Here is a 26,361-nt window from a genome sequence, read left to right as displayed (position 1 = left end):
CTCGCGACCGCGGACCCCGGCTGCATCCCAGGCCTCCCTTCTCCCCGTTCCGCCAGCCCCAGCCTTTTCCTTTTCTCTGTTCTTCTTTTCACACGTGCCTCCCTGTGTGGACTCCTTTGGGTGGGGCCTTCGCACCTGCCGTTTCTGCCTACGCATCCCCTACCTCTCTCTCCCTTACTCTCCCCTCCTCTTCTGCTTTGTCAAGTTTCCGTTTAACGTCATATCTTCAGAGCGGCTCTCTTGATCCCCTAACAGTCTCTGCTCCCTCGTAATACGTCTCACTCTTGTGGAGCGTCTGTTCCTGGCGCCTGCTTTGTTCTCTGCTCTATTCCCAGTGCCTGGCGTAGTGTCTGCTGCCCAGGAGGGACCGCGACAAGTTTATGGAATGAGGAAATTGGAAGAGGCTCCTCACGTAGCTCTCCTGGGTCCACCTGGGACCAGAACCGGAGCCACTGTGCTGAGGATGGCTCAGCTCCCACGCCTAAGCGGGGAGCCGCCTCCAGGTAACAGGTGGGGGTGTGTCTCCTTCCCCTGCCAGGTAGGTCTTCCACGTTTGGTGATCACACAGGATTCCTAGACCACACCTTCCTTCCCGCATAGGTGTTCTCCTGGGAGACGCGCTCCTGGCCCTGAGCACAGAGAAGGACCCTCCTGTTCGGTTCTTTTCCCGACTCGCCGCGCCGTCGTGGCACACGCTTCTGTCACAGTAATGACGATTTATGCCAGTGGACTGTTGGCCGGTTACTTCCTGTTCAGTATGGCCAGAAGCGCTGGAGCATTTCTGTGGATGTTACTGAAGTCAAGATGGGTTTCACGGGTTTTACCGGTCCCCGCCTCCTCTCTCTTGCTGGTTCCCGGAAGGTACTTCTGGGTCTCTCACTCTAGCCGTCAAAGAGAATAGGTGTCCCCATTATAGAAGCTGAATATGTTATTGACCCAAAGCAAATATGACATTTCCTGGGAAAAGCAGTGTGAGTTGAATTCCACGGTGAAGTGAGCTGCAGATTCCTCCTGCGCTTCCCCAGGGTGCAACTCGGGCCCTAGGCCAGCTGGGTCTCCAGGTCACCAGGAGGTTCTTAGAAATGAGGCAGAGAGAGCCACAAGGGAAGGCCGTGCCCAGAGCGCCCCAGGTGGGGCTCTGGCACCTCAGTAATTGAGGAGCTTTTCATTCTAACGGAAGGCCACGTGTGTCTTGGTGCTAGGAGGTCGCTGCCTGCCGAAAGGCTGGGTGACAAATGTCAAGACCTCAGCGAGCCGCGTGGGAAGGCTTTAATGAGCTAACGGGCAAAGCCACAAAGCAGGCCACTCCTGCCCAGGGCCTTTGGCAGAACTCTGCACGTGTGTCGCCTGCAGGGCCGTCCCCGAACCCGGGGCCTCAGCCTGCAGCCCCAGGGCCTAGCCCGCTGCTGACCGTGCATGGCGGTGCCTGCTGTTCCCCCAGGGCCGTCAGAGGCCCACGGGCCTCAGGCGCTGGCGCCCAGCCATACTTCTCAATGACAGGGTTGGATGCAGGCGGAAATGTTATTACTATAGTAACCATAAGTGGAATTTCCATCGTACTTTCCATTTCCAAGCGTGTTTTCTAGTTCTTTCATTTCACCCGTGTTACCTCCTTTCAGTCTTACCTGGCCCAGACTCACGCGGTCAGTTAAGCACCAGCACTGGGGTTCGAGCGGGTCCTTTGGCTCCAAAGCTGCGTCACGTGGCAGAGTCGTCCAGGGATGGACGCTCGCCTTGGGAGGTGAGGGCCGCGTGGGCCTGGCAAAGGGGACGCAACGCCCTGGGGTGGTGGGGGCCGCGCGGGCCTGGGTCCTTGACGCAGCGCCCTTGGGAGGTGGGGGCCGCGTGGGCCTGGCAAAGGGGACGCAGCGCCCTGGGGAGGTGGGGGCCGCGCGGGCCTGGGTCCTTGACGCAGCGCCCTGGGGGTTCCTCTGCCCCGTGTGCTCTGGCTTCTCTCGAGGCCGAGTCATTGGCTACAGCCTAGAGGTTGGTAAAGACCCTTTTCACTTCTGCCGTGAGAGATGACCTATCGCTAGGGTACAGGAAGGGCTCCGGGCCTTCTCTGAAAGTGACAGGCTGGGCCGCCGTGGGCAGTTTGCGGAGAGCAGGGCAATTCAGCAGGGTCTCTCTCTAGAGCAGATCAGGCCCCCCCCCCACCACCTGGACACAGCTTGTGTCCCCTGCTGAGGGGGCCAAGACTGCAGGGGACGGGGGAGAGGCGGGCTGGTCGGGGAGGACGGCTGAGGGACCCCGCTTCTCAGTTCTGGGGCAAGCGCAGGCCCCGCCCACCCAGAGACTGAGCAGCCGCAGTGCGTACCTGGAGCCCCAAGGGCAGGGCGGTGCTGCGGCCTCTGCTCTGTTATCACCGGTGCCCGGAGCCCAGGCCGTTCCCACTACGTGTTTGTTGGCTGCATTTCTGCTCGCTGAGCAGGTTGTGTCGGAGTCTCAGCTGAACATGGGCTGTTTCCAACAGGATGGGGGCAGAGCGGCCTCGGAGGCTCTGGACGTGAGCCAGGCACGTCCAGCGTGGTCAGACAGGTGTGAGGTGATCTCCCATCCCCAGGAAGCCAGACTCCTCCCGGCGGTCACAGGACCACAGGCCAAGGGTCTGGGCTCCACACGCCCAGGCGTGTAAGGTAGGATGCCTCACAGGTGGGGCTGTGCTCCAGGCATGAAGCCAGGCATGCAGGGGGGTGCCAGTCAAGACGCCAGGGAGGGAGTAGGGATCCAGAAAAACCTGCCTTTAGGAAGCAGGCTCCAGAAACCAGGCTGGGACCCGCCAAGTCGTCGAGAGCGGCGTCTGTGAAAGCAAGACAGAGCTCCTGCCCTGTGTGGGACCTGGGGCTTACAGATGGGAGACGAGGCAGAGCAGACGCCCACGGATCTGAAGTGGCCAGTAGACCAGGGACAGGCGCTTGAGCAGGCGACCGCCCTGAGGCACGGGGATGGGCTGAGAGGTCTGGCTTAATTTCGTTCCGTTACTGAGGTCTGGAACCACGCTGGCCCTATCGGTGCAGTACCAGGTGTGGTGCCCAGAGGAGAGGAAGGCTGCTGAGGGGGGACCAGGGAGGGCCTGGCAAAGGGGAGACGGGCATCCCCCGAGGGGCAGAGATCGCAGGGACAGGAGCCTGGGGGTCCTTGAGCAGTTCCAGGGCATGTTCCACGGGAGTCAAGCTGGTCCACTGTTGCCTGGTTCCTCCCACCTGTACCCCCATCTGTCCAGGGGAAACTCCGGCAGAAAGAGGCAGATCTCTGCCCTTGGAGCTTGTGGCCCAGCGGGGAAGTCCAAGCCTGCAGTGGGCCCCAGAGCAAGCGCAGAGGGGCCCAGGAACCATCCAGGCCAAATAAGACCACGAAAGGGGCACCGCGGCTGCAGGCCTGGGGAGAAGTGGGGTGGGGTGGAAGAGAGAAATTCCCCAGAGGGGGAGGAGAGGGCCACGGAGAAAGTCACTACTGAGTCGGGTACAGTCAAGGAAGGAAGGATGGAAAAAAGAAAGAGGCAGAGTCAGGGAAAAACAGTTTTCACAAGTGAAGTGGTCTCCGCAGCACCCCTGTTGTTGAGCTGAGCCCTCATCCCATCGCGAACGTGCTCAGAGCAGACACTGCCCATTTCCCACTGAATCAGGGGAGATGACAGTCCCACTGCAGCGCCCCCGCGGGCAGGAGGGAGGGGCCGTGGTGGAGGTGCCCCTCCACACTCTCCCGACTTCACTCCTGCAGCCCAGGGGCAGAGCAAGGAGCCAGGGTGGCAGGTGCTGAAGACCCGGGGCCTCGTCTTCTGGCTGGAGAGGCCGCGGGGCTGCCGGGCCTTTGCCCAGCCTGGGCCTCCCCTTCCGGCCCCCAGGGGTGTCAGGAACGCCTGCAGCTTCCAAATGCCCAGAGCTCCCGGAAGGTCATCAACCTTGCTGGCTCTTGGTGGCCATGTGGGATTTGGCCCTGTGGACCATGGATGGAATTCTCCAAAGCCGGATGGGCTCCCTGCCCAGGGATGGGCAGAATCCAGGGGCTCCCCAACTCCCACTAAGGGGTTCCCCTCGCGTGCCTTCTGGGGGACCCCCATCCTTCCTCAACCCCCTTCCTTCTTTTAATGCACTCATTGTTCTCCCCGATTAAGTTTCTCTATTTTTCTTGTGCAAAACATGTGGACAAAAGCATTCCACGATTTGCACTGTTGTTTGTCTCTAGCTACAAAGAGAGGCCTCCCCAGCCGGGGATGCAGAGGACTGAGCGGGGCAGCAGAGGACACGTGAGCAGGTGTGGAGATGGGGGCCCAGCTCCCCCAGGACCCCACTCTTCCCCACCCCGGGGCCCAGAGGCTCAGCTACCATTGTGGGTAGGGCCTCCATGCCCAACTCCCAGGGCTTCAGGGAAGCCAACACGTACGCAGATGCCAGAGGACAATGAAAGGGCAGGGGCCGCTGCCACTGGAGTCTGTTGTCATTTTCCTGGGCACTGCCATTCCCAGGACACCCACCCACAGGCCAGCCTGGCTCGCTCCTTCCTACACCAGAGGGGCAGCCCTCAGGCTCCTTGGCAACTGAATCCTCAAGGCAGCTCGGTCCGGTCCCTGCCCATGGGTGAGGCCCCATCTTTTCACCCAGTGATCACCCCGACCACAGAGATCTCATTCCTGCCACGGTTGAGCGCTGGGGCAGCAAGGTGGGGACCGGGGACAGGTGAGGAACTCCAGAGGCCCCGCCTGGTCCAGGGCACACCTGTCCCTCAGAGCCGCATGGCAAATGCAATCAGTGTGTGACCTGCAGACAGTGGGAGGAGGCACCCCTGCTGGAGGACCAGCTCTGCCTGCCCAGGGCTCTCCAGCCTGGGAGGGCATCGGGGGTCACCAGGCACTTCCCTGAGGCCCCTGCAGTAGCTCACACCTGCTCCTTCCCAGGAAGGGAACATTCTGGGCCTCTGAAGAATCCCAGGCCTCTGCTGGCCCGGCAGGCCCCCCTCTGGCTCCGCCCTCTCCACGATGGGACCAGAGTCGAAAGGGGTAGAGGTGGAGGGCAGAAATCGTTTGGGGAACTGGAGATCTAGCAACCACTCTGGGGAAGGGAGCTTCTGTAGAACCTAGGATGTCACCTCCAGGACCCAAGTTCTTTCACTTGGGCTCTGTGGGTGCCCTGTTCAAGACGGTGGGGGGGAGCGGTCCCATTGATGGGGAGGGTGCAGGCCAGGGCAGACACCCACCTAGGCAGCCAGTAACGGGGTGAGGGAGAGTAGGAACGAGACGGTCCACCACCACGCCCCAGCCCGTGCCTCCACCGGCCTTGCCCTCAGACCCTGCCCTCGTCTCACACTAGCAGCCCAGGACCGTGAGCTCACACTACCTCCTGCTTCCTCTGGACCCTCCCAGCCTTTCCCGCCCCGACCTTGGCCTCTCTCCGGGCTACACCTCGCCTCCCATTCTGGAGCACTCGAGGTTAACTCATGTCCCCCCACCCCAGCTGCAGGACTCTCCTCCCACCCCTGAGGGTCACATGGGAGAAGCCCTTGGACTGGTCCTAGCTTCAAGGCTCCCTTTACCAAGGAGCTACCTTCCTTCTGGGAGCCGCACGATTAGATCTTCTGTTCCACTGTGGCCTCCGACCTCCTCCCGCCCCCCTGCCCAGAGCGCCGAGAACACAGCCACCCCATCGCTTCGCTCTCATGTGCATTTATTGAGCGCCCACGGAGTGCATGGTCCTATGTCCAGGGTTCGCAGCCACAGTCTAGTCAAAAGGAGACCGGAGCTAGTACAGAGGACATTTCATAGCTGGGAAGGGGTGGGGAAGGGGGAGAACTAATCACAAAACAAATTCCTATTCGAAAGCAACAGAATCTCCTCTGAGAGTAATATATATTCTACGCACACACGCGCACGCACACACGCACACAGCCCTGGATGAACACGGACGTTACCGCTTGGCTGTATATGCAAGCACATACCCGTGTGCCGGGTAAAGGAACTAATAGGTATGCTGTCCGCGCATGCGCACGCGCACCGCCGCACGCACAGCGTCTGGCTTATGCTATCAAAGACGCTAGTCTCCAGGGTCTAGTGAAGCAATCTGTCCTAGATGCCTGCAGCATGCAAAACTTGAAGATCCGAGAGTCACGGTTAAGGAGGACGATGGGGACACGCGTGGACTCCTCCATCGGGGCCCGGCTGCCGCGCTGGCCGTGGCTCTCTGTCGGGACGACAGAGCCTCTGAGAAGGGCCCCCAGAGCAGAGCCGAGAAGCTGGAGGCCCTCTGTCCAGTGGCAGGGGCCTCAGGAGGCCGGCTGAGTTCACCAATCTCAAGGGCAGAGTGTCAGACTCCGGTTTGGAGCGTGTAGTCCTGCAAACAGGGTCCCTTGTGGCGGCGCCTCAGACGGAGGTGAGTTTCCGTGCTCGCTCGCTCTCTGCAGCCTCCCACGTGTGCTAACGCATTTTGTAGTAATTAGATACAGATGTTTCGCACAGCTGTCCCTTAAAATCCAAGTCTACTGTGAAATCGAGGTCTCGCTGCAAAGAAGGAGGAGCCGGGGCATCAGCGCGGAAGGAGGCGGGGACCGCCCCCTCCCCGCAGGCAGGGGGCCGGGCGCATCTGCACCGCTAGGGTTTTCCAGCTCAGGACTCCGCTCCCCACCAGCAGCCCTCGGGAACCTCTTCCGGTGCCTCGTTACCCTCACGGGGAGGCCTTTGATTTCTAACCTAAGTAAGTCCTTCCTGTTAGAATACAGAGATGTTCCCTCTGGTTTCATCCCGGGAGAAGTGGGGCGGTTGAGTCTCCCAGGGCGGGAGCCTCGGCGCCCCCTCGGCGCCTGCCCGGCACGTGCCCGCACCCCAGGGGACTCAGAGAGAATCACACGGCCTCCAGCCGCCCAGGCCAGCCTGAGGAAGGCTTCCAAGCCACCACACACTGTCCTTTCCTGGCTCAGCTGGTCCTAAATGAGGCAAAGTCCATGGCCACAGCCTCTGTTCTCAAAACACCTCCCACCGAGGGCGGGAAGCTGTCCTCAAGGCTGGGAGGGTGTCCAGGGTGTCCTACAGAAAGGCTCCAGTTCCCCAGTCTTAAGGGGTCCAGGCTGGAGTCCTTGAAGGAGGCCATCACATCCAAACCCGCCTTCCTACCGCTTCCCCTGTAACTTTTCCGGTTGTGCACAAGGCAGCCAGGCCCCCCGGGGCAAGTGGGTCCTGGCAGCTCCCCGGAAGCCGGCCCCCGGGTCCCTCCTCCTCTCTGACCCCGGCCTCACAGAGGATGCCTCGGCACTCACCACGTTTTTGGCATTTGGCTTCATGGATATGGTCCCGTAGATCTCCTCCCCCCTCCGGACGGTGAGGTAGTCTTCCAAGTAGAAGACGGTCTGCTTCCAGTGGGTGTAGGGGGCGTCAGGGGCTGAAGGATGACAAGGAAGAGTTAGAGAAGACGTCTCAGAGGGGCCGGGACCCCGCGCGGACGACCCACTGAACACCGCAGCGAGCGCTCTCACTGGGTCAGGCACCCAGCCCCTGCGCCTTCTCCAAGCCCGCAGGACGCCCGCTCAGCCCGGGGACGCCTCCCGGGGTCGAGGCCCCACCCCCTCGGGACTGCGGGTCTTCGCTGGGGATCAGAAGAGAAACAAGCTGATATTACAAAGCCATACAGGGGGCGGCATTAACAACGAATCTCAAAATGCTACTGGTTTTCATTAGTTCAACAGAGTGAAGACTTTCAGACGTTGTAGGGGAGAGATTTGGAGGATGGTGCATCCCGTCTCCGCTTATATGACACCGTTCATGCCAACGCCACGGCTAAGCCGGTTTCGCCGATTCCGCTGATACCCCAGTCCTACACATAGCTTTCCCTGCCTGCCTCTCTGTCCTAAAACCAAGCCTAGTTGCCTTGGCCCAGGCCTGCCCTGGGGTTTCAGCCGTGCCTTCCTACCTGGATGAATAGGAATAGGGGAAGATTCTCATTCCACGGACCCAACGCTGATCCACAGCTCACACGTCATGCATGACCCAAAGCCACACTGACTGAGGCTTGCACCTCCCCTCCCCTGCATTTGCCACGAAATCCCACCCATCCCTCTGGGCACACTACCAATTCTACAACTAGATGAGGGGTCCTGTCTTATGGGCCCCCTTCCTCAGCAGCAGCCGTCCTTGGGACACTCTTCCCTCCCTCATCGCCAGCCTCTCCCTTCCTTATTCTTCAAGGTCACATCCTTGGGCACGCCTTGCCTGACCCAGCTGGATTAAGGGCACCCTGGGCTTATGTTACCATGGTGACTGTCATGCCCCTGCATAACCGTCTCTGTCTCTTTTTACGTGTTTGTGTCCTCCGCAAGACTGCAATCTCCATGAGGGCCGGGGTCTGCTTACTGCTCTGTCCTCAGAGCCCATCACCACCCTTGCTGGGTCTGTGAGTACCGAATAAATGAACGATGGTAAAAAGCCCCAGAGGGGGCGCGTTGTGACGCTTCAAGGTACCCAGAGGTGTTCGGTGACACCGCGGCTTTGGAACCTAAGGGTTGTAGAAGAACCCGTCTTACAGTCAGTTCCTCTTGCCCTTCAGGCTCTTACCTCCCTCCACCAGGATGCAGGACTCATGAACACTGATTCCCTCTTTGCTTAGGACCAGAGCTAAAGGTGGGAAGACTTAGGGAGGATGTAGTAAGTGCCTTTCAAATACTTCAAAGGCTGTCACATGGAAGGACTTATATGTGGCCTTATAGATGCTTTGGAGGCAGAACAAAGGCACTCAGAATCACTAGAAGGCAGAGTTTTAATCACAGGAAGGATTGGGGCTGCCCCACGACCGTATGCACACCCGCGGTCCGGCCCGGAGGAGTGCACACACAACCTGGCTGGGGATTTATCGTATGCCCAGTCAGACCAAGATCGTTCAAACCCCAAGATCTATTTTAATGGTGGTGAAGAGTCTGTCTGTCTGTGTCCTTTGCAATGAACAGCTTGATCAAATGTCAGTGGTTTGGATACTCGAGTAGCCTTCGATGTGTGCATTTAGGAAATCGATGCAGACTCAAGGTCTAGTGGGGGGGAGGCAGCCTGAGGATTCGGAAGGGCTTGAAGGAAGATCATGTACATAGAGTCTGTGCCGCTCAGATCCTGGATCCCCAAACACACCCAGCCTTCCTGGCCTCTGACGCGTACTGCGGCCCACAGGCAAAGTCCACCTGCTCCCAGCACCTTCCCTTCCAACGACATCTAAACGAATTGTCAAAAGATCGTCTCCGTGGTCTGCAGAGGCTGGCAGCATATGACTGACAGCACTGTCACCCCCGCTGCCACCCACGCCTACCCAGACAGGTGTCTCTCCTGTTCTTAAAGACCTTCAGGCAAGGAGATTCCAGCAGCTAACTTCTGCCTCCTAATCAGATGCCTGTGAGACTCCCAGAGACTTCACTGGCTCAGCTCCGCCAGCCAGCAAGCCCAGAAGTCCACCTCTGATGCTGGTCGCCCAAAAGACACCAGCCTTGGGTTGGAGGAGAGTGACATTTCCCCTTGACATCAACATCAAAGGTTAAGAACTTCCCCAAACATCTCATTTCCACGATGGGTCCACGGACTCATTGCTAAAGCAGTTTTCTCAATGCAGGTTCTCCATCAAGGTGTCCAGGAGAAGTGGATGACAATTCAGATGTTTTGACTCTAGTCCTAGAGATCTGAATTCAGTAATTCTGGGGTGTGAGATGGGGGCAGGCTTGCCAAGACGTAAAAGTCTTCCCCCAGGTGTTGTAGATACACAGCCAGTTGCCGTGCAGACTCGATCATTTACATCTAATACATCTCTTGGGTGGGTATCAGTGGAAGGGACATCTAATTAGGCAAGAGTAGGCCCAGTGTCCAGTCTCCATTTGCCATGCATTTGCACTGTGACCCTGGGGCTCATTTTCTACACCTGCAGAAAGTTTACCTCCCTGTGAGGACAGGTGATGGGAAGGGGAAAGGATACACTGAGGATGACCAGCCTCCTGCTGTGCCCAGGACCGTTTTCCTGGTGTCATTATCTGTAGCTCTCCCTTTCACTCTCAAAGTGTCCTCATTTGAAAGATGAATTATACGGTCCCCTTATCTGTAACATAGCAGGCCCAGGTTAGGGTACTGCTAAGCCATTGCATTAGGTGGTTAGTTAATCATTGTGGAAAGTGGTATATCGTTTCATTTATCCATCAACTATGGCTCTGGCCTGTAAAGCGGTGCTGCCTCATTGTCGTGGTCTGGAATGTTCTAGGGATTCTCCAGAAAGTTGCTGTGCACAAGGCTGAGCGTTCAGTATCACTGTGGACCACGACACCCAGAGTTCTGGTCAGTGGACAAGCCTTTCCCTCCCGCTATGCCCCAACTACAACCTTCAAGATAGTGTAAGTGGCTTTCAGGCTTCCTCATTATGACCGTACGGTCATTCACACATTCATTCATTCACTCATTAATACATTCACTCATTCATACATTCACTCACGCGTGCATTCACTCATTCAGGCATTCATTCATTCACTCATTCATACATTCACTCGCACACGCATTCACTCATTCGGGCATTCATTCATTCACTCATTCATGCATTCACTCACGCGTGCATTCACTCATTCAGGCATTCATTCATTCACACATTCACGCATTCACTCACACACACATTCACTCATTCGGGCATTCATTCATTCACTCATTCATGCATTCACTCACGTGTGCATTCACTCATTCAGGCACTCATTCACTCATTCATGCATTCACTCACGCGTGCATTCACTCATTCAGGCATTCACTCACTCATTCATGCATTCACTCACGCGTGCATTCACTCATTCAGGCATTCATTCACTCACACATTCACTCATTCATTCACTCACGCATACAGGCATTCATTCATCCACTCATTCATACATTCACTCACGCATGCATTCACTCATTCAGGCATTCATTCATTCACTCATTCATACATTCACTAGCGCATGCATTCACTCATTCGGGCATTCATTCATTCACTCATTCATGCATTCACTCATGCGTGCATTCACTCATTCAGGCATTCATTCATTCACTCATTCAGGCATTCACGCGTGCATTCACTCATTCAGGCATTCATTCATTCACGCGTGCATTCACTCATTCAGGCATTCATTCATTCACTCATTCATACATTCACTCGCGCGTGCATTCACTCATTCAGGCATTCATTCAATCATTCACGCATTCAGCAGTCATCCACTCAGGGTGCCTGCCACGTGCCTGATGTGGTCCTAAATGTGGGGAGCAGCAGCCAGTACAGCCTCGCCCCCCGAGATCCTGCAGCCTAAGTGAGAAGACACTCAGGTAGCTGGCCATAAAGTCCGGTGGGAGTTGTGACCGAGGATGGAGGAGGGGTGCGCAGGGGGCTGCAGGAGCAAATGTCTGGGGCCTCTCACAGGAAGATTTTTCCTGGTGCTTCTGGAGAGAGAGTGGAATCCTGCTTCCTCTTTCTCTTCCCAATGGCTAAGTGGCTGGTAGTTCTTTCTGGAATTTAATACTTTTTCTAGCTGTAAATTTGTAACTCTGTTCCCCGGGGGGGTTCCCAGGCTTTTTGGAGAATTAAAGACGATGCATGAAGAAGCTTCTCTGACCTGAGAAAATGGCTCAGTGTCACAGGGTGGCAAAGCTGGGAAGGGGCTTCCAGGCAGTCGAGGTCCAACCGTGTCATTTCACTAATGAGCCCAAGGCCCAGAAAGGAGCTCACTTAACAGCACCTCCACGGCCTGAAGGGCTTCCTGGAAAAACTAGGGCTTAGCGCAGGCCTGCTTCTACTCTGGGTACTGCCCTTCCAGCGGGAGCCCCAGGGGGCCCAGTTCCCACTTCCTGCCCCGCCCTCCGAGGCTGTGTCCAAGGGGCGGGGCAGCTGTGCCGGCACAGCCTGGAGCCCTGGGTGCTTGTGCCCGGAGCCGCAGCAGGCAGACACCAGCACCGTTCACGGGGGCGGTTTGCAAGCTGCACAAGCCGCGACGCGCCTTCGCGTGGGTCTCCCGGAGCAGCTGCAAACCTTGGGGGCCGCTTACAGCAGGCTGCGCTTCGCCTGAAGTTCAAAGCCAGCTGAGACCAAACGATACCTTGTTTAGGCCTACACTTACGCATGATAAAACTTTTTAAAAATAGCAGGGGATAAGGAACTGAACATTCAGGATAATGTTCATTTAGAGGCGATGTGGAGGGAGGGGATAAGATGGGACCATCCAGGTAGCCGCAAAGGTACTGGTAGTATTTAAGCCCTTGAGTTAGATGCTGAGCTCACAGGGATTTATTAGGTGACTCTGAATTACTTGACTTGCATGTATTAATTATAAGCATAATCATACTATATTTATTCATAATGTATTTCTGGTTAATATTTACATTCTAATTAACAATAGTTTATCTCTTGATATTAACTAATGTATTTACATTCTAATAATAATTAGAATTATTACCTTCTAGTTAATAATGCGTTCTAGTTACTATTACATTCTAATTAACAACACTTTATTTACAATCTGTTACTGAGTTAGGTGGCAAGTTCACAGGTGTCCCTTGTATTAATTTAAAAATAAGCCAACAGTGAACTGTGCGTGATCCAATGATGGTAGCACGTCATGAACCACGAATTCGGATTAATCTAATTCCGTGCATCTGAGGTCCTTAAAAACAAAGGAGAAATATTCTTTCCTTGCTGGTCAGAGTGCAGAGGGTCTGAGTAAAGCCCACTGCCAAAGCCATGCCAGCTGGAAGATGGCCGAGATGGTAAAGATGCTACAGGCTGGACCAAAACCACGCTGTCATCCGCCGGAAACAGATCATCTCAGGGAAAGAAAAACGCAGCCTGGAGCTACGGGGCTGGAGCCCAGGCTTTAGAGACACAGAACTCTTCCCAGAGTGCCCTTGCCCCCTGACTTTCCCATCACCTGCGGCAGGGCGGGCCCTGGGGGAGGCATCGCCCAGGGATGGAGGAAGCAGAGCCAGCCACCGTGGCTCCATCCCTGGCCTCCAGTCACAGGCACCGTCCTCGATCGGGCCCTTCCTCAGCCCTCACTGCCCCAACCCTCACCATGGCAAGGCTGAGTCTCACCCATCCTTCAAGGTCCAGGTAAAATACCCCTTCCTCCTGCTGGCTGTTCCTGCGCACCCACCGAGAGGATAAGCTCATCTGCTGCTTCCGTAGGGAGGGTAGCAGCTGACAGTGACCCGGATCGGGGCCCTCTGGTCTCTTCCCCAGGACGAGGCGGCACCAGCGCTGGCCTGGCTGATGGAGACCAGAAGACCCTAGTCCTGATGGTCAGGAGACACCAACTCTGGAAGAAGCCCTTCTGTGAGGGATTAGGTGAAGTCTCTTGTCCGTTCTCTCCCACGAGAAAATTCCAGGCTCGGATGCCTTCACTAAGGAATTCCAGCAAGCATTTATAAAAGAAATACCACTGATCCTTCAAAAACTCTTCCAGCAGGTAAAGGAGGAGGAAACACTCCCCAACTTATTCTACGAGATCAGAATTACTCTGTTGGCAAAGTCAGAGAGAGAGAGATTCACAAGAAAACAGATCTACAGACCCAGGGTCACTCATCTGTATAGATGAAAAATATATCAACGAGGTGTCAGAAAACTGGGCAACACAGACAAAGGATGAAACAACATGATCAAGTGGGATCGCTGTAACCACGTGAAAGAGGACCACTGGCACCATGGCTGCAGGAAGTGAATAATCGTATCTTCAAATTCTGGTAGAACTCACCTATCCCTGCCACGTGCACACTCAGCCCCGGCGACAAGCTCCCAATTCCCAGGAAGACCTCCCGTGAGCGGTCAGGATGAACACATGCTCAGGGCAGGAATCCTAGCTTCATAAACACATTGAACAGAGATTTGTTCAGAAATCTCGGAGCCACACCCCGCTGGGAGGAGCTAGGAAGGCAGAGATTAATGAGATGTGAGCCCAGCTGGGGGGAGACCCAGGTCTGCAGAAGACGATGGAAATGTTCAGTGACTAGTGGCACAGCCTACACTGGAATCCTGGGTAGTTGTTTCAAAAAAAGAGATTGGATATATCTCCGCGCGGCTACGGCGGCATCTCCAAGACACATGGTTAACTAAAGACAGGGAGCAGGGGCAGTGTGTGTGGTGCGAGCGACCTGTGTTTTCAAGAAAAGTGTAACTGGATGTCATACTCCTGTCATGGAAGATGCCACCAGCGGAGGCAGCTGGGTCTACGATTCACAGAAATCTATGGACTATTTTTGCAACTTCCTGTGAGCCTATAATTATTTCAAATAAAAAGGAAAAAAAGTGTATGTAGGTATGTAGGTGCTTGTGCACCACTGAAATTTTTCGGAGGCTACGAAATAAATCGTGAGCAAATATGCGTCTCAGGCGCGGGACTGGGATGGATGGGGGAGAGGTCTTTTTCCTTAACTTTTTATGCCCCTTTTTATACCCTTTTGTTATCTTTTTGTTAGACTGCACCCGTATCACTTTAAGCATGGCCATGACAGACATAAGCACAGGATGTTAGGGAGCCCCAGGAAGAAGGCCTAACCTTGACCCTAGAGGGAAGGAGGGGATCATAGTACCTGAGCTGAGAGATGCAGCCTGAGCTGGAGGTGGCCAGGGGAGGAGAGGGATGGGGGAGTTGCCATAGGCTGAATTGTCTCCCCCCAGAATTCATGTGCTGGAGCCCTGACCCCCAGGATCTCTGACTATGAACGTATTCAGAGAGAATGTCTTTAGTTAAAACGAGGCCCTTAGTGTGGGCCCTCATCCAATCTGGCTGGTGCCCTTGTAGAGCAAGGAGATTAGGACACTCACAGAGACAGCAGGGATGAGCACAGAGGAAGGCGGCCACGAGAAGGCGGCCGTTGGCAAGCCAAGGAGAGAGGCCTCAGGAGAAAACTCCAGAGGCCTCCAGAACCATGAGGAATACTTGGTTACAGTGGCCCCAGCAGACAAATACAGGAGGGAAGGAGACAAATCTGACAGAAGACCCTCCTGCCCTGAGGATGGAAGAGGGGTTGGGGCAGGCAGAGGCCACAGCCGAGGGGCTGAAGATGCCTGGGCGCAGAGAGCTGCAGGGCCAGCGTGTGCTGGGCTGCGTGTGCGGCAGCAAAGGGGTGGGGTGGACGGCACAGCGCGAAGGGTGCTGAGAGATGAGGCTGGGGAAGTGGGATGGGGCCGGTCAGGGGACCAACCCCCTGCCAGTTACCAGGCTAAGCAATCTGGGCTTATCTGCTACGGGCGATGAGGCACCCCTGAAGGAGTTTGGAGCACGTCAGGGACTTAATGGGGAGGGACAGAAGCTGGGAAGACAGGAAGGAGACGTAGAGCCAGGCTGCAGCCTAGGGAAGCAGACGCTGAATCTGGCATGAGGCGTCTCCGTATCCTCCGCCCACACAGAGGGGGCTCGGGAAACACTAAACGAACAAACGTGCATTTGAAAGGTGGCCTCGGCGCCTGCCCCTCCCCGCGCGACACTTGCTCTCAGCTCTGGCCACACCAGCCACAAGTTTTTTACCTTCTCATCGGGCATCCAAAACCCTGGGGATGTGCGATTCCTCCACGGCTGGAGAGGCTTAGGAGGTGCTAAGTGAGGGCCCCTGGCTGATGCCCCCGGCCCTTGCCCCACATCCAGGCCGGGGAGGTCACTTCCCACAGAGCCTTGGCACGAGGCCAGGAGGGTCTGGAAGGCCAGCAGAAGGCTCACCTGTGGAAAACCCCATTTTTTTGTGGCACTTGGTAAATTCGATATTGAAATAGGTGACCAGGGCGTGGACGTAGTCATTGCGCTGTATCTGCAGGCAGAAGGCGGATGTGAAGGACAGCTCCTCCGTCTTCACCGTGTAGATGTCCACCTCCTGCAGCCCAGAGAAGAGAGAATGCGGACGCTTAGTGCCTCCACCGGGTCTGGGCCGTCCTCAGCTTCATTCCCCAGGGAGACTATGGATGGCAGACTCCCCAGGGTGCCATGGCTCTCGGGGGGACTTCCCAGGCCCACCCACCCCCCTCCCCATGACCTCCTCCATCCTTTCTAGGGTGGAGTCGGCTAAGGCAATGCTGCGAGCAGATTTAAGTCAGAACCTGAGGACAACAGAATCAGGAAGGTAAATCTTCTGGGGATGAGTGCTGATGCGGGGGAGGGGAGAGGAGAAGAGGATGAATTAGAGCCTCCATAAACCCAACCCAGATATCCTCAGAGCCGTCCCCCTTGGCATCACTAGTGCTTCTAGCTGTTCTCAGGCTGTGGTCCCTGGAGGAGCACGTGGGCATCACCGGGGGTGGGGCGGGGAGGGGAGGGCATCCCAGGCCTACTGAATCAAGGCAGCAGTGTGTGCCCCGTCAAGCCCTCCCAGGTTCCGGCAGACCCGACTGCTCCCTTCCCAGCAATACGAGGTATGGAGTATTATCTCAGGAGTGAGGACCGAGCCCGCACAGTCACGGACTGAGCCTGGGGAAGTCAGCCGACCATTTACCACAGCCCGGACAGTTAAAAACAAATGAAAGGGGGAAATAAGAGGTGAGAACTTTTCAGTTCCAGCTAGGAATGGACAACACAAGGAACTCATCGTTCTAACAGTTTCAGCTGGGAAGCGGCTGCACATCAGTCTTGCTGGGAGCGGGAGTGAAATGAACAATGGTTTGCAACATGGTGCTCTTTCTGCGAGAAGGATGCTGACCCGTCGTTGGCCGGCTCCAGCACGACACAGCAGACCTCCCAAGGCCCAGGAGGCACCCAGGCCGCCTTCAGTGAGGTCTAAGGAAGAACCTCCCACTGCCGGGCTGTATGGCGAGACCTCCGTCCTGAAAGCTCTGTACGGGCCAGACAGACACCTGTGTGCCTGGAACGGTCCCCAGGGGCGCCCCTGAGACCCAGATGATGGAAGATGTTGGGAGTAACTAGGAGAGAGGGGTCTCTGGGTGGGGAAACAAGAGCAGCAAAGAGACAGAGACTTTTATCTCTACACGTTTCTAGGATGAATAAAGGAAAAACTGAGGCAAAGCATCCTGGGGACTTCAAAGCCAAGTCCTGTCTCCACAGGAGGGCAGTGGACAGAGGCGCAGGTGAGGTCGAGGCAGCCAGGCAGCCCAGAGCCTTGTTACGGTGCGGGCTGGCAGCTGTGACCCCCTCTGCCCTGTCGGTTGGGAAGAGGGTGGGACTGCAGGTGCAGGGGACCGTGGGAGCCCTCGATGTCGGTGACATCACTTCAGATGCAAGCTCAAGGATGGGGAACAGGGCTAAAGGTCCCTGTGAGCCCAGGTCAGGCGTGCAGAATTCGATGGGGTTAGAAAGCCAGTCCCCTTTTACCCCGAGAATGCAAGAGCCCTGGGGAGCATCCCCAGGTAGTGGCTGCCGTGGGCTCCTGCACTCCCCCTGGGAGGATGCACTCACTGCCTATCAGGCAGCCAATCCTTCCCCGATGTCTCCAGTCAGTAGGTCCTGCTTCTAAACTAGCGAGCAGGGCCCTCAGCAGCCTCTGTAACTTCCACCCACAGAACAAGGCACCGCCCGCTCGTGCTCACGTGGGTCCCCTAAACCTTTTCTCCTCCAGCATAAACTGTGTCTCCTGAGTCATGGCCTCCGACGCCGTCACCCTCCTGATCTGGGACCCGCTTCTAGCGGCCTCTGACCTCGAAGCTCACGCTGCCGGCTCCAGCTGCCTTCAGCCGGCCAAGCCCCTCCCCACAACATCCCTCTCATCATCCTTATTTCTGGGACCCGAGTGCAGGGGGGAGGGTCCTTCATTACATGTCACCCTGTTAGCTTGGGCCATTGCCCAGAGTGGGGAAATCTGTTTAGCCCCAGTACCTGTCAGCTTATGACGTTTGCCACCCCTCTGGGCCACGTGTCTGCAGGTCCCTCCAGCCCAAACACTCAGCGCAGCTGCGCTTAACTGTGATTTTGTTAAGGGCTTCGGCAGAGTCCCCTAGGCTGGGCTCACGCTGTCTACGTTCACTGAGTTTCCTCTCCTTCTCCACTGGGGCCAGCCCGCCAGGCTCCAGGCTCCTTCCGAGGTCCCTGTCCCTCTCTCTCGGGCGCCCTCGGCCACGGGCCTCGCCTGGTCTTTCCACCCTGCTTCTGGCTCATCTCAGGGGTCTCCCCACCTCCGCCCCTGTCCCCACCATTAGACTGGAGCCCTTTAGACGCGGGGTCTGGACGTTATGGTCTGTGCACCCTCAATGAGCGATGTAACCCCTGACACGCACCACTCTTCTCCTCAAACTGTCTCCCTGCCTGAGGACTCTCCTTCCCATCCCCTCCCCAGGCCTCGCCTTCAGACCAACCAACCAATCTCTCTGAGATGCATTCACACTACGCCATTCCCGGGATCTAAAGCCTTCCACGACTTTCTATGGTTTACCTAAAAATACCCAAGCCTCTCGGCCTGGACTCAGAGGGGGACCTGGGAAGTAGACCCCGTGACCCATCTGGACTGGTTCCTTTCTCCTCCGTCCTCGTCTCACTTCTTCACCACTCAGCCCGCACAAGAACAACGATGCACCTGCGCACACGCACACAGAAACACCCCATCTGTCGGGGATTCCGTCTCTATAGGGGCTCAGACGTCCATCAACCAGTGTCGGCCACCAGTGCCCTGACAGTGTTCTCTAGGCCCTACGGACATTTGCATCTTAATAGGGGCCTCCGAAGGAACAAAACCCGTCCAGACGGAAAGGATGATCTGCGTTAGAATGGGCGCCAGGGAGGCGCCTGCTGGCCTCTGGAGTGGGGACAGGCAGTCTGTGTGGGTGAGTCAGCTGTGACCGGGCCTCAGAGACACAAAGGCCTCTGGTCAGGGCTCTCCCTCCTCTCAGGCCCAAAGTGTCCAGAGGCAGACACGTTATGCTGGCCCCCGGAGCCCTGATCCCTTTGCCAGAAGGCTTTCTCTTTCAGCAGCCGCCGCAGCAACTCTGAGACCCCAGCGAGACCCCTGGCTCGGCCTCAGGCCGCCCCACCAGGCGCAGGGCTCCGCAGGCACCGGTGACTCAGAGGGGCCCTGGCCGATGCTGTCCCCATCACTACATCATGTTACAAATGGATGTCTCAGATCAGAAGTCTGGTCAAAACAGAGTCTTAATTATAATGAAGTGTCACAAGCCGCAACGTTAATAGCGATGAAAATAGCAATTAAGCGTGTGAAGAAGGGCAAGTGTTTTCCCAGGGAAGGTGCTGAGCACATTAGCGAGAGCTGACGGATGGCTCTCCTGGTGGCAGAAGCAAACACAGCCGTCCTTGCCCTTCTCAGAGCTCAGGAAGAAAGGTGACACGCATAGAGGGCCCAGAGCTCCAGCCCCGCCACACCCACAGTCCCAGGCTGCACTCCGATGTAACCAAGGGGAGACCCTTGCCTGTTCCTGGCTGGAGGGGGAGAGGGAGGCGGGGGGGGGGGAGCGGACAGAGCAGGCCAGTCTGGACCAGCCTTGGACGTGCACAAGTGCCGTGGCCACACCTGCAGGGCAGGGGCAGAGAGCGACCCAGGGCCCAAGCACATTGAAGGAATCGTATCCCCACGCCACCATGGGCAGACGCCTATCAGTTCCATACAGCTGCCATGCGTCATTTTGGCAAATGCAGTTGCACCAGGCGATTTCCACTCATACTACAGTATCAGCAGCCGTGCTCTGCACTACGGGGGAGTTATCTGGGGTGGACTTTGCTGGCTCTTGTTTGGGATGCCAGAGAGAGAGGCTTCGGGGACAGAGGGGCTGGTGGGAAGAAATAAGAGGACGTCTGCTTCTCATCAACCCTGCCTGGACTCAGACAGGGCCGAGTTAAAAAGCAGCAAAACCCTTCGGGGCGAGGCCAAGGCTTAGACTTGGAGCCAGAATCCTCAGGCAGGATGTTCCAAAAGGGAGGCGGTGTCTATCTGACGGGACCTGTACGAGGTACCTCTAGTTTTATTTGTCCTCTGAGGCCCCTTTGAAATGCCATGGTGACAAGGCTTGCGTTTCTTCTCAGGAAGACTGTGACCAGGGACAAGGGACCGTTCTCACCTGGACAAAGCAGCCGTTTGCATCAGTCCTGCAGAAACCTCCCCTCACCCCTGGGCTCTTCCCCGTTGCATCCACCCAGAGTTCCCGAAAAAGCAGTGAGGTGCACAGGACCAGGGCGGAAGGGTGTGCTTCGGCAAGATGGGGGCTGGGAGGGCTGATGACAACGGACACAGTGAACCCAGATTCTTCGATTAAAACACTAACTTGAAGCCTATAAGACAGATGTCTTTCTAGACTTTAAAAAAAGTAGTGAAATAGCAAGAGTTTTCCATCGTTAGACAGGATAGATTAGCATATGTAAACGCACGTACTTAGAAAAAGGGTTGGAAAGATCAGCTCATCCTGTGGACAACGGTTACCTCTAGGAGGAGCGTGGGGCTGGGAGGGAGGGGAGGTCTCGGGAGGCTTTTATCTGTACCCCGGCAAGTCTGGCACGTCTGATATTTAGTGATAAGAATGCACTGGGTAAGGACTGGTCTGCCGAGGGTGCTGGCAAGCTGTTCTCCGTCTGCGCTGAAGAAAGCCTTGGAGGACAAGAGGTGAGGGCCCGCACCAACAAGGCACTCAGGAGGAGGGAGCTCCGCGCGACCGGTCAGACGTGCGCTCAGAGGCGCGGGCGTGAGCTGCTCACACGGCAGACTGAGGTGTGGGATCTCGTGCCTAAGAGGCCAGCGCCCTCGGAATGGAGGAGCTTCCCCCCACCGGAGCCTCCAGGGTGTCCTCCCTCGGATGTTCCTACAAGCCCACCCGACACCCCTCCCCCCTCACACCCCACCCCTCCCTCACCAAGGGACATGCAGCACCCACCCCCCAACTGTGCCACGTGGAGTCCAGTGGCGCTCTCTCCCCAGCTCTGCTCGGTGACAGTGCCAGCTTTGACAGGTCACCACGGGCTGCCAGAGGCTCTGGCCGGGGTGGCCTTGCCTCACAATTTGGGGCCCCGCAGGAGCTGGTGTGGCCTCTACTCTAGGCCCAAGAGTCCAGGTGGCACAGTCAGGTTCCCGCACACCCAGGCCCGAGCAAGCCGCGTCTGCAGACCTTTATTAAACAGGCATTGGTCACCACTTGCTTTGGGTCCACGATGTCTACCAGGGGCTCCTTCATGGCAACGTCCCGGATGCAGGTCATGTCAAAGCCATAGACGTTCTCCCACCCTGTGGGAAGAGAGCGAGAAGTGGCAGCAGGACCCCCAGAAGTCTCCCGACCCCCCTGAGTCCTAGAGGGTGGGGGGCAGCTTGTGTCCCCCCTGCCTGAGGGCAGGAGAGTTGCTTGCCTGGTGGAGAGCTCTGCAATGTGCCAGACGCTCATTCACACCATCTCATCTGTACAGGTCCCACTTTAGGGTTAGGAAAAGTAAAGCTCAGAGAGGCTGAGAAAATTCTCCAAGGTCACACAGCAGACTCCCACGGGGTTAAGACTAGAGCCCACATTCCTGATTCTTCTGTACCTGCTCTCCTGCCCCCTCTCTGAGCCTCAGAGTCTCCTACGAACTCTCTCCTCTGCCGTCCACATTTCTACCCCGGAGCCTTTGTTCCAGTCGTTCTCCACACCTACAAGGCCCATCTCTTTCCCTCCTCCCATCCCCGCCAGCTGAACCTCTCAAGCAGCAGAAAGAAACATGGGCTTTCAGTGAAACAGGCTGCAGCGTGCATGCCAGCACCACCACTTACTGGCCAGGCCCTTGTGCAAATTTCCTAACCTCTCTGAACTTCCATTTTCTCAACTGAAGAAATGAGGGGCAGGGGCAGGGGTAGTCCAGGAGAGGGCTTAACTTTCTTACACGCCATGATGTTCTCTCTAAGGATGCATCTCGTAAGACATATCCCCCCGTTGGGGCACAAAGCACCCCAACAGTGCTCTTTGGCCCCTTGGGGCTGTTCATAAGATGCTTTAAGCAGGGGACGTATTCAGGATGCAGGGTTGGAGAGTAAATGAATGCAGGTCTGATGGTCCGAGATCACCCTTAAATGATGGTAATCATTGATCACCTAGCCCTGGCCAGACCCTTCATTGAATCTCCCCAGCCACCCCGTGAGGACACCTCCATATGACAGATGAGAAAACAGGGGCTTGCAGAAGCTGGCATCCGGCTCACATGCAGTATCTGGCCCAACATCCCACAGCAGGGGAGCCGTGGAGCTGGGGCTCAAACCCAGCTTGGGTCCTAATCCTTCAGCTGCACTGACTCAGTCGTGAGAGCAACCAGGAATGCCATTTGCTCTCCCCACAGCGCAGAGAGTGCCTTAGCGGAGTCTCCAGTTACTGGCCAGCTGAAAGCTCACTTGTCTGTTTATTCGGAGGGGTTTAGAAATACACTGCAGTAGAGACGCTTTTCTCTAAAGTCTTACAGGATTAATTTTTTTTAAAATGTTCACCAAACAAATGGTACATTAGGGAACTCATGAGCCTGCATGTGTTTAGGAGAGGGGGGTGGGAGGAGGGTGGTGTGAATGGTCAGGGAGAGCTGTGCCCCTTTTACTCAGATTCCTTTCAAGGGCACGCAAAGCCCTTCCTCGGGGAGAAGAGGCGGAGAAAATAAGCATCTCCCAGAGGGGGAGCACTTGTGAAATTCTGGCTTGAGGATAAGATGCCAGTCAGATCCCATTACACACACGAGACTGGTGCCAAAGTCCCAACTGAACCTACCTATGTTTGGGGAAGTGTGTCAACAGCACACGCTTCAGAGAAGACCTCCTTCTAGAATCTGGGAATAGCTGTCCCTGCTCACCCAGATAGAACATGCACACCAAAACACACTGCCTTTGTTTAAAACCCCTTCTCAAGAGACCTGCAGCCACGTACCTGCTCTTTCCCTCTCCCGGCCCTGCTTTAAGTTAAGGTTCAGTGAAAAAGTCAGGCAGGGGGCTTCCCTGGTGGCGCAGTGGTTGAGAATCCGCCTGCTGATGCAGGGGACACGGGTTCGTGACCCGGTCCGGGAAGATTCCACATGCCGCGGAGCGGCTGGGCCCGTGAGCCATGGCTGGGCCCGTGAGCCTGTGCGTCCGGAGCCTGTGCTCCGCGACGGGAGAGGCCACAACAGTGAGAAGCCCGCGTACCGCAAAAAAAAAAAAAAAAGTTAGGCAGATATCTAAGAGTCTATGTGGGTAATGGTTAAAGTCCTGGGCTTTGGGCTTCAAATCTGGGCTCTGCTGTTTATTTGCTGTGCAACTCCAGGCAAGAATTTAACCTCCCAAAGAGTTGGTTTCTTCTTTAAAATGGAGATGACGATCATGCTAGTTACTCTATAGAGCTGTTAAGAGGATTAAATGTGATAATATATGTAAAGTACGTAATACAGCGCCTGGCCCATAGCAGGCCCTTGATACACAATTGTTGCCGCCTTATGTGGTTTTTGCACCCTGGCTTTGCCACCATCCAAGCTGTGTGACCTTGGCAGATCGGTCCCCTTATCTCTGGCTTGTTTTGTAAAGTGAGGAGTTTGGTTCCGTGGTTCTGTGTTCCGGAATCATCTGGGACACTCTTTAAAGTACAGATTCCTGGACCACAATCAGACCTACTGAATCAGAATCCCCAGATTTGTGCCCCAGTGAGCTGGAATTTTCACGTCTACATAGGCAATTCCAACCGGTTAGAAATCCTGGGCCTAAATAATTTTCGAAGTCCCTTCCAGTCCCTTTCAAATGGACTTAAACTACATAGGTAATTCCAACCGGTTAGAAATCCTGGGCCTAAATAACTTTCGAAGTCCCTTCCAGTCCCTTTCAAATGGACTTAAACTACATAGGTAATTCCAACCAGTTAGAAATCCTTGGGCTCAATAATTTTCGAAGTCTCTTTCACATGGACTTAAAGTCTCAAATGGCCACTGTGACACCTTCTCCAACGACTCTCAACCATGGGGCCTCTCCTCCTGTACCCTCAGCACCTACAGCAGAGCATCTGGCCCAGTAGAGGTCCACGGATAACGCTTTTTTAATTGGAACGTATTCCCAAACTTTTAAGCCTGTCCTGCTTCACAATGCCTCGTGTTTTAGTTATCTTCTTAGGGGTTAATTCGTGTCTTATCTCCCCGGCCAGACTGCCCCACTTCCAGTTATTCAATGACTGATCACCCAGGACATTAGACTTTTCTCTCCTTTCTGCTGACCATTCGTTTCCCACTAGCTTCTTTACATTGCGCGAGGCAGGGATGGGAGAGGATAGACATCAGGCATGTTAATCTTTTGTTGTAATTCTGTCTTGTCTATTGAATGAGTGAATGGGGGGTGAGGGTCATCAGCCAGCAGGAAATACTGTAATTAATTTTCTGGGGATTAAAAAAATAACATCAGAAGGACCTGTGACATTTAGTTTCTGTATTAAAACAAACTCTTGAAAAGGACCATGCTATGGTGCAATGAATGTAACTAAAGCAGCAACAAAGCCCAGACCTACCATAACTACAGACCAGATGGACTAAAAGTCCCACTTTAATGGCCTGGCAGAGGAAAAGGTATGCTCTTCTCTGGGCATAAATTATGCATCTGTCTCTACTGTCCAGCATTACTCACAAGGCCCAGCATTAATAAAAATTACAAGACACATGGAAAAGAAAGAAAAACATGACCCATCACCAAAAGAAAAAATAGTCAATAGAAACAGACTCAGAGATCAGGTGTTGGGATTATCTAACAGAGACGTTCAAGTACCTGTAATGAATATTTTAAAGAATCTAATGGAGGGACTTCCCTGGTGGCACAGTGGTTAAGAATCAGCCTGCCAGTGCAGGGGACACGGGTTTGATCCTAGGTGCGGGAAGATGCCACATGCCACGGAGCGACTAAGCCCATGCGCCACAACTACTGAGCCTGTGCTCTAGAGCCCACGAGCCACAACTACTGAGCCCACGAGCCACAACTACTGAGCCCATGCACTGCAACTACTGAGTCCGAGTGCTGCAGCTACTGAAGCCCGCGCACCTAGAGCCTGTGCTCCACAACAAGAGAAGCCACCGCAATGAGAAGCCCGCACACGCAACGAAGAGTAGCCCTCGCTCACCACAACTAGAGAAAGCCCGTGCACAGCAACGAAGACACAACGCAGACAATAAATAAATAAATAATAAATTATTTTTAAAAAGAATGTAACCTGTAGAGAGAGACTGCCTATTTAAAAAAAAAAAAAGAATCTAATGGAGAAAACATGCATGAACAGATGAAGAATTTCATCGGTGAGATGGGAACCATAAAAAAGAGCCAGTGGAACTGCTGGAAGTGAAAATCACAATATCAAAGATGAAGAATTCTTCCAATGGGCTTATGAGCAGAACGGATATATCAGAGGAGATAATAAAACTGAAAACAAAGACAGGAATATGAAAGACCGGAAAACAAATTTCACTCTTCATTGGAGAGACCTGTAGCTACATAATCCCTCCCTTCCCTGGCCCGAGTAATTGGAGCTTCCCTGCTGGGGCAAATGGGACTGCCTCCGAGAAAAATCAGAGCAAGGGCCACCAGGTGCCACTTACAGCTTCTCCTCTAGTCAGAAAGGAAGGCGTGCATAATAGTTTAATACACTTCAGGCTTTCAGATCAAAGTCAGCTCCTTGTGTAAAATAGGCTAGAAATAGAACTCTGGATGTCGGGGTGGTGGTGGAAGGGAAACCCATGGAGAGCGTCTGAGCCGTCCAAGAGGTTCTGCCCTTCAACCCTTCAGCTACAGGCACCACCAAATCTACACGAGGGGCTCCTTGTCACCTTCTCGGCGGTGGGGAAGCTGGTGCCCATCCTCTGACCCTCAGCAGGTTCTAGATTCATGTACTGGGCAAAAAAATCAAATAGAATATCTACCAAATTTCCTTCCAATTTTGAGATTCTAGAAATCCCCAGAGTAAAAAAAAAATTTAATGATTGCTCCTCTCTCAGGGTTAAACCGTCCACCTTGCACATCCGTCTGCTGTTTACTTCTATTCTTTCATTCATTTTCTCATTCATTCACTCAACAAAATATGTGCTGTGAGCCTCGTACATGACAATCACGTCTCTCTTTCTGTGTGTTCTCTAGTAGTCGGTGAGCAAATTGAGGGCAGGCTCTGTATTTCACTCATGCCTGTGTTTCCGCGTTGCACGTGGTTGAGAAAGGAGGGAAGGGGAGGAGAAGGGGGGAGGGAAGGGGAGAAATTGTTTTCTTAATTTCCTTTCTGCAAGGGACTGGGCTTGTCTCCCTCTCCTGCCCCACTTTAAGATTTTTCTCTTTTAGCTGGTTCTTGAGCCAACTGGAATTTGCTTACAATTGTTCCCTTGGCAATCATTAACCTTTATGCTTTCACTCTTGATTAAGACCTGACAGCAATCAAAATCCCTGTTTATTTAAAACAGATTCTAAATGGACTTGCTTCCTTCACTAAGAACAGAAGCAGGGCATTAAAAAAAAAACAACGTTTAAATAGAAAACGAGAATATGTTAAATAA

At 54.8% G+C, this 26,361-nt stretch overlaps 1 protein-coding gene across 1 annotated transcript in view; it reads right to left on the bottom strand.

Moving 5' to 3' along the window:
- Positions 1-6,406: 6,406 nt before the first annotated feature.
- Positions 6,407-26,361, bottom strand: part of PRMT8 (protein arginine methyltransferase 8) — a gene marked incomplete at both ends in the record, with an annotated part of 80,136 nt that continues 60,181 nt past the window's right edge. The window contains 4 exons of the mRNA XM_082850864.1: positions 6,407-6,490; positions 7,243-7,364; positions 15,664-15,814; positions 20,988-21,103. Of these exons, the coding sequence (XP_082706990.1) occupies positions 6,407-6,490; positions 7,243-7,364; positions 15,664-15,814; positions 20,988-21,103 (473 nt within the window). The remainder of the gene's footprint in view (positions 6,491-7,242; positions 7,365-15,663; positions 15,815-20,987; positions 21,104-26,361) is intronic.

The sequence above is a fragment of the Leucopleurus acutus genome (assembly GCF_964270905.1).
Source record: "Leucopleurus acutus genome assembly, chromosome: 11".
NCBI lineage: Eukaryota > Metazoa > Chordata > Mammalia > Artiodactyla > Delphinidae > Leucopleurus > Leucopleurus acutus.
The sequence above is the reverse complement of the archived record's forward strand: the minus strand, read 5'-3'. Positions and strand labels throughout refer to the sequence as shown.